This window comes from Poromitra crassiceps (assembly GCF_964638095.1).
Source record: "Poromitra crassiceps genome assembly, chromosome: 16".
Classification (NCBI taxonomy): domain Eukaryota; kingdom Metazoa; phylum Chordata; class Actinopteri; order Beryciformes; family Melamphaidae; genus Poromitra; species Poromitra crassiceps.
In genome coordinates, this window is record NC_139645.1 from 10,080,615 (window position 1) to 10,093,010 (window position 12,396).

Below are 12,396 nucleotides of genomic sequence, written 5' to 3' on the forward strand. Positions count from 1 at the left end.
TATTATAAGAATGGGCTATAATATTGCACTGAAAAGCAGATAATGCCAAAGATGAGGCATGAATCAGCATAGATAATGAGACACAAACATCTGAGTTCTGCATACAATAGTAGTACGCCTGCATATGTTTCCCATGTGCGAATGCCTGGACCTGTAGGATCTGTGCCATGCAGGTGTCTCTGTCAGCACAGGCCCCGGCTGTGTCTGTGTCTGTGGACACATCTGCCAAATCAGCCATGGGCACATGCTCCTATGAAAGGGTTTGTTTTGTGCCTGGCTTCATGCATGGGGCACCTGGGCTGTTGCAGTGGGGCAATAGGGATACTGATGACCATGCTGAGGAAATGTATGCCCCTAAGGTTTGTTGACTAATATGCCTTTTGTGGCTCTCGGTCTCTCAACTGTATGAATATTTTATGCTTTGATTTCACACGGCTCTGGTTTTAAAACAGGGTTTTGTTGCAATCGATAAAACTGCTAACAAATAAACATTTGTAAGAATATATGACACAGCAGCTGTTGTTTTAGGGTTGGGCGATAGGAGGAATATATCAGCTATCTGCGATTGGCTAAGTCCATTGATTTTGTTGGGGGGGGGGGATTTTTGTCATTTTAATTTTCTAATTTGATGGTCTAATTTAAAAGTAACTAATGACCCTGTAAAGCACAATTCAAAGTGTGCACACAGAGAGGGAGGAGGGTGGGGGTGGGGGTGCTGATATTAAACTTCTTTTTTACAGCTTGGGGGAGATTATTACACACACTCAAAAGAATGCAGGGGCAGAAACAAGCATTCACCTGGGGAGTAGCCTACTGTACGACAGCACCACCTAGAGGCAGGATGACGGGCATAGGCCTATTTTTAGCTGCATTTGAAAACCCCATATAAGCTGTAATTTTGATGTGAAAAAAAAAGGTATTACGGTAGTTTGCAGTTTTATCGTTTGCAACAAACTTTTAAAACTCGTGAAAGTAGGGTTATGATAGCCAATTAACACTATCACGGTAGTGACTAAAAGCCATCATTTCAATTAGAGATGTGTACCAAGGCAATAATTGATCTGTAAATAATGTATGGAGTTTGATTGAGTTGTGGATGTTTGTCCTAGTCGGAATAATGGTGCTGGTGGGACAAGAGCAGTGTTGGGCAAGTTACTTTCAAAATGTAATATACTACATATTACTAGTTACTTTCATTTGAAAGTAATAAGTTACTTTACAATATTACTTTCTGTGTAGAGTAACTCGTTACTTATTACACTACTTTTGCATTACTTTTACCAAAACAACAGCAGCAGCCGAACCATCCCGAATAATTATTTCAACCGCCTTGAAGTCAGTGTAAACAACCCAAAATTCTAAATGTTATTCTTTTCCTTTGTTATTGTCATCTATAGTGGTTATTTGCATAAAAACACAGTTTGATTAGGAAATGATTGTATCTTTATTATGTGCTTTGATTTAATAAAATGTAACTCAATTTGTAACTTGAGTTACTTGACAAAGTAACTGGTATAATATTACTGAAATCCTATAAGTAATAAGTTATATTACTGAGTTACTGCTAAAAGTAATATATTACATGTAATATGTTACTTTTGTAATGAGTTACTCCCAACACTGGACAAGAGTCACTGTCTATCTTCATGTTCTCTGTGTGCCACTGCAATGTTATTCTAGCCATTCATTTTGAGAGGTGTCCAAGTGAGCTTTCTGGCTCACCTACCAAGGGTTGGTTAATTAACAATATTGTACCTGCTCAGAGTCATTTAGAAATATGTCATCCTACCCGTTTTCAATGGCATTCTGTCGACCGAATCGAGGTACTGTCTGAATACATTTAGTTTTAATTGGAAACTCGCTCCCTCACTTCTACAACGAGATGGGATGTTTGGAGGGGGAAGTCCTGGCCTTCATCTGTCTTTATTAGTAGCCTCACAGCTGCTGCGTGTCGCCACATGGGAATAACGTCGTGTTTATGCAAACATTAGGCTGGTTGAGCATCTGGCACAAGGGAAACAGGACAGGTAGATCGCAGAATTTTAGCCGCTACTGCTACTTTTTATACAACAGTTGGTTCGGGTCGAGCAATTTGATTGGACAAGAGGCATTCCCATGTGTGCCGATATTCAGCACGGGACGCTTCACTGTATATAATGTACTGTACATCACTCCGCTTCACAGCTGTTCTAATGTAACCTTGATGATTAGTTAGGGAGTGTTGCGGGGTAGCGATATGAACACATTTGAACTTGAGTGAGCTGGAATCATAGGTGATAACCTCAAAGTAGCTAACGTTAGCTTAGCGAGCTTGCAGTCAGGAAATTGCAAGTGCAGCAAGTTGACCTGTTGCTTGGCAACACTTGGTAGTCAATCCTGAGGGAAGAGAGACAAATAACAGACAGAAATAATCTGCTGTCTGAAATTACTGAAAAAAAATGCTATTATTACTTGATGAATAGCTTTGTTTATGCAACTGTATAAAAGCAATATCACACTCGAGGTCGCGCTGCTGCTACTGGATATCAGCGGGGCTGGGATTATCTCCTGCACTTGGCCTTGTGCCTACGACTGAAACGCAGCGGTGCTGCTGATATACAGTACAACAGCACTCCCTCTGGTGTGCTATCAGCACAGCAGCCTGTGGAATACAGAGACATCGGTTTTGCTTTGCACACGGTCAGAGGGAATGTACGGTGGCCGGCGGGGACAACGTTTGAGGACAGGCAAAGAGCAAATACTATTATTGAACCGAGAAATGTTATCTTCTCAAATAGAAGTAATAGCGTCTATCGTCTCGTCTCGCACGGACACGATCGCTCACCACTCGCAGCAGCCTCCTCTGCTCCTTGAAGGTGGCGCAGCAGCCCAGCACGCCGGTTACCATGACGATGGCTCCAGCCAGGACCAGGATGTAGGCGGAGGCGGCGTAGCTCTTGGAGGAGAGTAGGCTGATGTAGTCGCTCTTCGCCACCAAGGTCCAAACGCCCACGGCCATCACCACACCTCCTGCCAACTGAGAGAAGAAGACATGAGGAGAGTCACATCTCTGCTCGTCGTGTCTGGCCTGGACTCTGAGGAAACACTGCTAATGTAGGACTTAAGGGAGACAAAAGCGAAAAGAAACGATAAACGGGTTTCAATTATTAAATCTAGTCATAGTCCACTGGCTGCACTCAAAGAGAAGCCAGGCCAACCATAATTTATAACATTACTTTATTAAGACAGATAAAAACTGGCGAACAGCACATTTCAGCCAAGGCTTTCATCAGCTTTTGATTTCAATTAGGTCCATTATTCATGACTCTTTTAAGTAATAATGGAGAAGTCTGGAATGAGTTTTGAATGGTGGAGCCGAGCGTGGCCTCAGGAATTTACTATTCTCTTCTATATCAATTCTGGGATCGGTCGACGCTGCAGGATCATCGCGAACGAGATGATCCGAGAGCGGCTCTGGTCACTGATCCTCCATCGTTCATCATCTGCTACTTTGACAGGCTCGAGAAAGATAAAGCTTGGTTCCGTTTTTTTTCCCCTAGTGAATGAGGACTTTTGTAAAAAGTTTGTCAAGATGAATGATGTAAAGTTTGATGCATTGTTTAAAGACCACAGGTTTGATGGATGCACGACATCAAAACCAACAAGATAACGGCGCATACTAGCATGAATTCAGCGTGGCTGTATTTGATGCCATACTGCAAACAGAATATATTCCATCTTCTTCTTTTTTTATCCCATTTTTTATCCCCCATTAGTGCTAATTTTAATTTATTTATCCTGGTTGCTGCTCCACCCTCTGCCGATCTGGGGAGAGCCGAAACTGGCTCCATGCTTCCTCCGAGACATGGGCAGTTAGCCAGCCGCTTCTTTTCACCTGACAGGTGAAGCTTCACCGGTAGGACATAGCACATGGGAGGATCACGCTATTCCAACGAGTTCCCCTCCCTCCGAACAGGCGCCCCGAACGACCAGAGGAGGCACCACTTCAGCGACCAGGATATTGCATGATTTTGGTGAGGGGTTACTATATGAAGGAAACCCCCAGGGGGCACGGGGAGAACATGCAAACTCCACACAGAAAGGCCCTTTTGACGACCCCACCCGGGCGGTGGGCACTCGAGGACATGCGGACGGGCACGCACTCCTTTGGCGCTCACAGCGTCCCCGGTGGGAATCGAACCCAGGACCTTCTAGCTGTGAGGCGTCAGCGATACCACTGCACCACCATGCCCCCCCGTCTTCAATCTTCTTCAACATCCTCTACTGGTTAAAGAGAATGACGAGGGGTGATTAAATCAATACAATCCACTGTAGCCATGATGACGAGTCAGCAGATGGTGCAGCACTGCAACAAAAACTTGTCACCGCGCCAAACCAATCAATCTAACAGCCCACCTAATTTAGAGTTAATTTACAAGGGATGAAGTTGGCGATGGCTACAGATGCTAAGAGAGGCAGGCAGGCTGGAAGTGCGGGGTGCAGGACTGAACTGAACCACACCCAGAGACAGTCTGCCATCAAAACACAAAACAATACCATTCAATGCAGTATGCAAGAATGCATTGCATATTTGACACCATGCATATGTATAAATATTATTATACGCTAATCAGATTCATAGATTTACATTCTTATACACATAGACATACAATATTGTTGTGCCCTGCAGTCAGAACCCCTGGAATATGGGACTCCTGCGCTACTTGAAAACGGCACTAGACGACTTTACAACTGGTTACAAATTAAAAAGTTAAGAGCCATAACATGCTTTTATTTTGTGTTTTCTTGATGGCAATTTTTCCTGTGTGTTCTAATTCTTTCCACTTTGATAGGAGGAGAGAGTGCTTTTTGTAGATCTGCCAACTAAAATGCATCATGCCCTAGGTCTGTTCATTTTCTCTTAGCATTCCAGGCTGCGTGAACCCACCTGTAATGTGATGCCCCCAAACAGAAAGGGAGAAATGAAATCCACCTGGCACTGCCACCATCGCAAGGAGATGGTGTCGCTCCTGGAGCCCGCCAAAGATTTCACTTATTCATGTTTAGTAATAACTTCTCTTTGAATCAAATCCTATCAAATCTATATCAAAGGGGAAATGGGACACTGTGATGTATGTTCAGTGTTGGGGGTCGTTAACTCAAAAAAGTAATTACCCATTACTTTAAAAAGTAATGCCTTACTTTACTTAATTACTTATTTACTTATTAAAAAGTTATTTGGTAGTTAACAATCTAACATGAAACCTTATATATGCCCATATCAGCACACATCCCTATCCCAATAAGGTAGGGATGTCACGATACACTCAGTTCATGATACGATACGATACACGATATTGGGTTCACGATAACGATACGATATTTTAACAATATTTTTTTGTGATCGATTTGTAAGTTGAGGGGGCATCCTCCACGCTAATTTGAGTAATTTCACCATTTTCATCCTCCGTGTCTGCAACGTCCCTCGTCTGTTCAAACAAAGCAATGAAAAGGAGAGCGAGCATGCAATCAGATGCAGATCAGTGCCACCATGTTCAGCTTCTTTTTCTCGCGATATGAGATTTCATCTCAACGATACATATTGTCACATTTTGATATCGCGATATATTGTGGGACGATATATTGTGACATCCCTACAATAAGGACATACACAAGATCTCACTCCTCCCCGTCCCTCCAGCCCATCCAATCTAGTTGTTGTGTTGCGTAAATGAGTGCATGAAAAAGCACCGCACGTTTTGTGTTTTTTCCTCCATAATCCTGCAGATTCAATCCTGATCCTGATGATAACTGAAGAACTTATGTAACGCAAGTAATGCCATAAGTGTTTGAATAGTAACTGTAATGTGATTACTGGATTTAGGGACTGTAATGCCCTACACTACTCGTGACAGACAAATGTAATGTGATTACAGTAATGCGTTACTTTGTAATGTGTTACCGCCCCCCCCAACACTGTGTATGTTACTTCTAAGGTAAACGGCCAGCTGCCATTCAACACACTACTGTCACAAAGCACAGTGGGTGTAGTATGTATGATTGGGCATCTTTGTTGGGGCATTTTGGTCTCTGGAGTCATTCTAGTAATATTTTGTACTTGCCTGCTGAAATGCATTACGGGCAGCATCGTTGGATTGTGTGTGTTCCTACATTAAATATTAAAATATCACTACTAAACTAGGACCCTCCGATCATAAAAGTCCCTTGCGCTGTTCCTCACTGAAATGCTTTTTTCCCTCCAAACTGCCTGTCTGATTTCATAGTCGCACGGGGCCCGTACGCTCTCCAATTTAGCCGCGACGTTCACGTTCTCTAGTTGGACGGCAAATAGCCTCTTTCACAAAGGTTTCCCTGGGGAAATAACGGCAAGGCAGGCCAACGTCGACGGATTTAATTTGGTCCCCGAAACTTTCACACGGTCGTAACTCCGGTATTTATTTGGCACTCAGAGCAGACGGCCCAGGAGTGTTTGTCAGCCAATTTGAGAGAAATCAGATCCTTTGGCAGACAGATGATTATCACATATGGGCAAACGCAGACAGAGAGAGTGCGAGTTCACACACTAGTGAGAAGGAGACAGACGTGCCCTCCCTCTCCATATGCTGAGGCTGCCACGCTGCTGCTGCTCAAACTCCCATGTTGGCTAGCACATCCAATTTGTGAAGTCGCTTATTTATTCCCTGAAACGCCAGGTTTTTGGTCACTGGAAAGTTTTCTGTAATGAGGTTTTCAATGAATCGTCTGTGTCCTCTGTATTTAAAAAATAAATAAAAGCAGTTGCCTTTAATTCTATGAACTGGAATGGCGGGAGGTATTTTGCTGCTGCCCCCGAATAAAAAGGCCATTATTGAAGGCTTCGTACAAAATTTTGTCATAGTTTTTTTTTTTTTTATGTAAAAAGTCTGTTATTCACCGGCATATGTGCACATCTGTGATGGTAGTGTATGTAAAAAGTCTTATTCTGAGGCATATGTGCACATCTGTGATGGTAGTGTATGTCAAAAGTCTGTTATTCACAGGCATATGTGCACATCTGTGATGGTAGTGTATGTAAAAAAGTCTGTTATTCACAGGCATATGTGCACATCTGTGATGGTAGTGTATGTAAAAAAGTCTGTTATTCACAGGCATATGTGCACATCTGTGATGGTAGTGTATGTCAAAAGTCTGTTATTCACAGGCATATGTGCACATCTGTGATGGTAATGTATGTCAAAAGTCTGTTATTCACAGGCATATGTGCACATCTGTGATGGTAGTGTATGTAAAAAAGTCTGTTATTCACAGGCATATGTGCACATCTGTGATGGTAGTGTATGTCAAAAGTCTGTTATTCACAGGCATATGTGCACATCTGTGATGGTAGTGTATGTCAAAAGTCTGTTATTCACAGGCATATGTGCACATCTGTGATGGTAATGTATGTCAAAAGTCTGTTATTCACAGGCATATGTGCACATCTGTGATGGTAGTGTATGTAAAAAAGTCTGTTATTCACAGGCATATGTGCACATCTGTGATGGTAGTGTATGTCAAAAGTCTGTTATTCACAGGCATATGTGCACATCTGTGATGGTAGTGTATGTCAAAAGTCTGTTATTCACAGGCATATGTGCACATCTGTGATGGTAGTGTATGTCAAAAGTCTGAGGCATATGTGCACATCTGTGATGGTAGTGTATGTCAAAAGTCTGAGGCATATGTGCACATCTGTGATGGTAGTGTATGTAAAAAGTCAGAGGCATTATGTGCACATCTGTGATGGTAATGTATGTCAAAAGTCTGAGGCATTATGTGCACATCTGTGATGGTAATGTATGTCAAAAGTCTGAGGCATTATGTGCACATCTGTGATGGTAATGTATGTCAAAAGTCTGAGGCATTATGTGCACATCTGTGATGGTAGTGTATGTAAAAAGTCAGAGGCATTATGTGCACATCTGTGATGGTAATGTATGTCAAAAGTCTGTTATTCACAGGCATATGTGCACATCTGTGATGGTAGTGTATGTCAAAAGTCTGTTATTCACAGGCATATGTGCACATCTGTGATGGTAATGTATGTCAAAAGTCTGAGGCATTATGTGCACATCTGTGATGGTAATGTATGTCAAAAGTCTGAGGCATATGTGCACATCTGTGATGGTAGTGTATGTCAAAAGTCTGAGGCATATGTGCACATCTGTGATGGTAGTGTATGTAAAAAGTCAGAGGCATTATGTGCACATCTGTGATGGTAATGTATGTCAAAAGTCTGAGGCATTATGTGCACATCTGTGATGGTAATGTATGTCAAAAGTCTGAGGCATTATGTGCACATCTGTGATGGTAATGTATGTCAAAAGTCTGAGGCATTATGTGCACATCTGTGATGGTAGTGTATGTCAAAAGTCAGAGGCATTATGTGCACATCTGTGATGGTAATGTATGTCAAAAGTCAGAGGCATTATGTGCACATCTGTGATGGTAATGTATGTCAAAAGTCTGAGGCATATGTGCACATCTGTGATGGTAATGTATGTCAAAAGTCTGAGGCATATGTGCACATCTGTGATGGTAGTGTATGTAAAAAGTCTGAGGCATTATGTGCACATCTGTGATGGTAGTGTATGTAAAAAGTCTGAGGCATTATGTGCACATCTGTGATGGTAGTGTATGTAAAAAGTCTGAGGCATTATGTGCACATCTGTGATGGTAGTGTATGTAAAAAGTCTGAGGCATTATGTGCACATCTGTGATGGTAATGTATGTAAAAAGTCTGAGGCATTATGTGCACATCTGTGATGGTAGTGTATGTAAAAAGTCTGAGGCATATGTGCACATCTGTGATGGTAGTGTATGTCAAAAGTCTGAGGCATTATGTGCACATCTGTGATGGTAATGTATGTCAAAAGTCTGAGGCATATGTGCACATCTGTGATGGTAGTGTATGTAAAAAGTCTGAGGCATTGTGTGCACATCTGTGATGGTAGTATATGTCAAAAAAAAGTATGTTATTCAGAGGCATATGTGCACATCTGTGATGGTAATGTATGTCAAAAGTCTGAGGCATATTTGCACATCTGTGATGGCAGTGTATGTCAAAAGTCTGAGGCATATTTGCACATCTGTGATGGTCGTGTATGATGGCCTTTCTTTTGTGTATGAACGTGAAAGGAGGCATTGTATTTTAGGTCCTTAATCTGTTTTGATCTTTCCCCAGAAAGCAGCTTTTCTGAATGGTGTCTCGCTTATCAAGAAATACTCACTAGCTCAATTAAGCCTGCTGGGGGGCTGATCTGGGCCTATTGTTTCTGACCCGCTTGGCTAGTTTCATTTGAATACTGTTTTAATTAGATTTAAGTAGAGGACTTACTCGGCACACAAGAGAGACATTCGTGCAGATAGTCCAACGCAACACAGACACACAGATATGCAAATGAAGGAGTATTTTTCATCCTCGGTGATCTGCATCAAGCTACTGATAGCCTGAGGCCATCTATAAAATCACTTGCAATGATTAGTTTATTTATCGAACCCAGAATGGAATGAAATGTCATCTGCATGATAATCTCCAGAGTAACAGATCAACAGAGGATTTATCTAGTTATTCTAGCCTTCTTTACTGTGTAATTAGTTCCTTTGATAGACCAGATTCCCCCCCCCCCCCCCCCCCCCCCAGATTTTCTGGGAAACAGAAGGTCGGATCGCAATGCTCATGAAGGACTATGTATTTTTTCACCCCGAATCCAACGCCTACATCCATGAGTCTCTACGAGTGCCGGTTGTGGAGATACGTCCGCCCTGCCTGCAGGACTACAGGAGAGAGATAGAGGACAGGAGATACGTCCCTTCCTGCCTGCAGGACTACAGGAGAGAGATAGAGGACAGCTTCCAAGTTGGGGCTTCCAAGTCACTGACCAAACACTCTATTTCAGTGATTGCTGTCAGAATATAGAGAGCCATTTAACACTTATTTTAACACAAAAACATCGCTGAATTCACCTTTAACTCTGAATCGCAGCCTCGATGGAGACTTACCCAGAAAAGAAAGTTGAAGGTAAAAAGGAGATACTTCAGGCAGATGGTTCCACAGGTTTCCTTCTTCTCTTCGTACGCCCCCATGCTGTAACAGATCAAGAGTGTTTCACAACAATTACCACAATTATAGGAGTCACTTTCTGGTGTATTATTATACCACTCAATAAATAAATAAATATGTATATATTCTTCAGTCTAGTCAATATATTGAACTTCTCCACCTGTGATGTGAAGTAAATTCTGACAGAGTGCTGTAAACTGTGCTCTTCTGGGGATAATTGTTAGGCGGGAGTCAAGTGGATTAATTCGCAGACACTTGCAAAATCGATCGGAAATTGAATTTAACGCCCGGATACCGAGGGCTGGCAGAGCTGACTCTTATTAGCTCACGAACATGACGTTTGTGTTATGACATCATCAGTGAGATATGACATCACTATAGTAGTGACCTGGCCACCAGGCAGAGCCTTCTTGAACTGCATGACATCATCGACGATTTATGACATCATCAGTGGAATCATCGAGGATGACATTATCATAAACTATGTACTACTGTGAGGCCATTTACACCTGGCGTTAACATGTGTTTTCTGCGATCAGATTGCAATCACATTGTGTTTTATAACTTGAAGGTACAGGTGTAAACACCCCCAAAACGCATTGAAGACGGATTGCAATCTGATCGGCCAAACCACCTCCGGAGGTGGTCAGGGGATGCATTGTGTACACATTGAACACAAGTGTAAATGCAATGTGTCCTCTCAATCTGGATACAGCAACTGTATGCGGATTGAGAGGACCCCCATTTCTGCCATCAGATTGCAATCGGATTGCAATCGGATTGCAATCTGATGGCAGAAAACACATGTTAACGCCAGGTGTAAATGGAATCAGTTTAATGTGGTCAAGTACAATCTGATTGCAAATCTGATGGCAGAAAACGCATGTTAATGCCAGGTGTAAATGGCCTGTGTAGACTACCTCTAACAGCTCCACCTGTATATGGGGAATCAAACATTTAAACTAGTACACAAAGCAGGCTCGTGGCACCGTTGGCGTAACGTTATGGGATATATAGCGGACGGAATAACAGCGAGCTAACCTTCCTTTAGTTGTCAGGGGCCCGTTAGCAAATGAGAAGCTACAGGGCTAATGCAGACTGTGGGGGAGTTTCATATGAGATCAGCAGTGTAGGCAGAGTCTGTGAAGCAAAGCCAAGCTATTACATGTGTATGCAGAGAGAGACCCATGACTAAGCACTGAGGAGGAGTGAATAGACGGCCAAAAGCCTGGGGAATTAGAACTACCCACATCCAACGCTTCTACAGCCCAAGAGACATCTGCTGTTAAAACAGTGACATGAATATTTCAACAAGGATGTGTTTCATCAATCAAATAATAAGGGAGCTACAGTTGAAAAACACATCATGTGCTTGTTGCATTATAAAGCTTAAAAACATTAGCGGTTAGTAAAAGAATGAAAAGTGTTATTCTAACACTGGTTCTCAAATTTTTTCACAACCCCTAAATTGACACAACTAGGGATGCACCGATATGAAAATTTTGGCCGATGCCGATAACCGATATTAACATTGCTGTTATGGCCGATAACCGATATTTACCGATGTCGATATGATCTGTATAAAACCACATTTTTATGATCATCACATTTTGTACATACTGAAAAACACATGTTAACACGTTCACTGCCATTGACGAGTTATCTCGGCTTACAGAATCCAACGGTTCACTGCCAATGACGAGTTATCTCGGCTTAAAAAAAAAAAAAAAAAATTGATGGTGGGACGTGGATCAACGCTCCCCACATCTCCTATAAAAATATTGGAGTCAGCGAACATGTACAACCCATTCCACGGACCCACTAAGTGGCGACAGTGCTCTCCACACTAGGAAAAGCAGAGCCAAAACTGTAGGGTAACGCGCGAGGAAACCATTCTCTACTGTAAAATGGATTGGCGAAAACGCTTTCACTTTCGCGCATTATAGCGCTGGGAGCTGGCGGTGGGGGATTCCAAAAATAGACTGTGTGGAAAACACACTTTGAAACACGCAGCATAAAGCCTAGAATCGCACAAAGCTTCATCAAAGCTCTCAAACCCAAGAAACAAGTGAGCCCTATCCACACTCGCTGCCAGGGAGGGAGGCTGCTCAAACTCGCAGCAGCAGCAGCAGCAGCAGAACACTCGCTTGTGACAAAAGCTGCTGAAAGCCACCAGACACGCCCACGGAGGGAGGAGTTTGAAGGAGAGGGCGTTCAGAACTATATTGTTTAGATGTCTGATCTCTCACTGATGCCAAAAATAAATGGTTAAAGTGACTGTTCTGCCTGTTTGATTGAATTTCACAAAACTGCGA

The 12,396-nt window shown here is 42.5% G+C and overlaps 1 protein-coding gene across 1 annotated transcript in view; it reads right to left on the reverse strand.

The window, feature by feature from the left end:
• The window catches only part of LOC310791289 (CD151 antigen-like), a 60,806-nt gene that overhangs the window by 43,501 nt on the left and 4,909 nt on the right, over positions 1–12,396 (reverse strand). Inside the window, exons 2-3 of the mRNA XM_083652976.1 lie at positions 10,021–10,105; positions 2,825–3,016 (exon numbers count right to left, since the gene is read on the reverse strand). Of these exons, the coding sequence (XP_083509102.1) occupies positions 2,825–3,016; positions 10,021–10,104 (276 nt within the window). The 5' untranslated portion in view covers position 10,105. The remainder of the gene's footprint in view (positions 1–2,824; positions 3,017–10,020; positions 10,106–12,396) is intronic.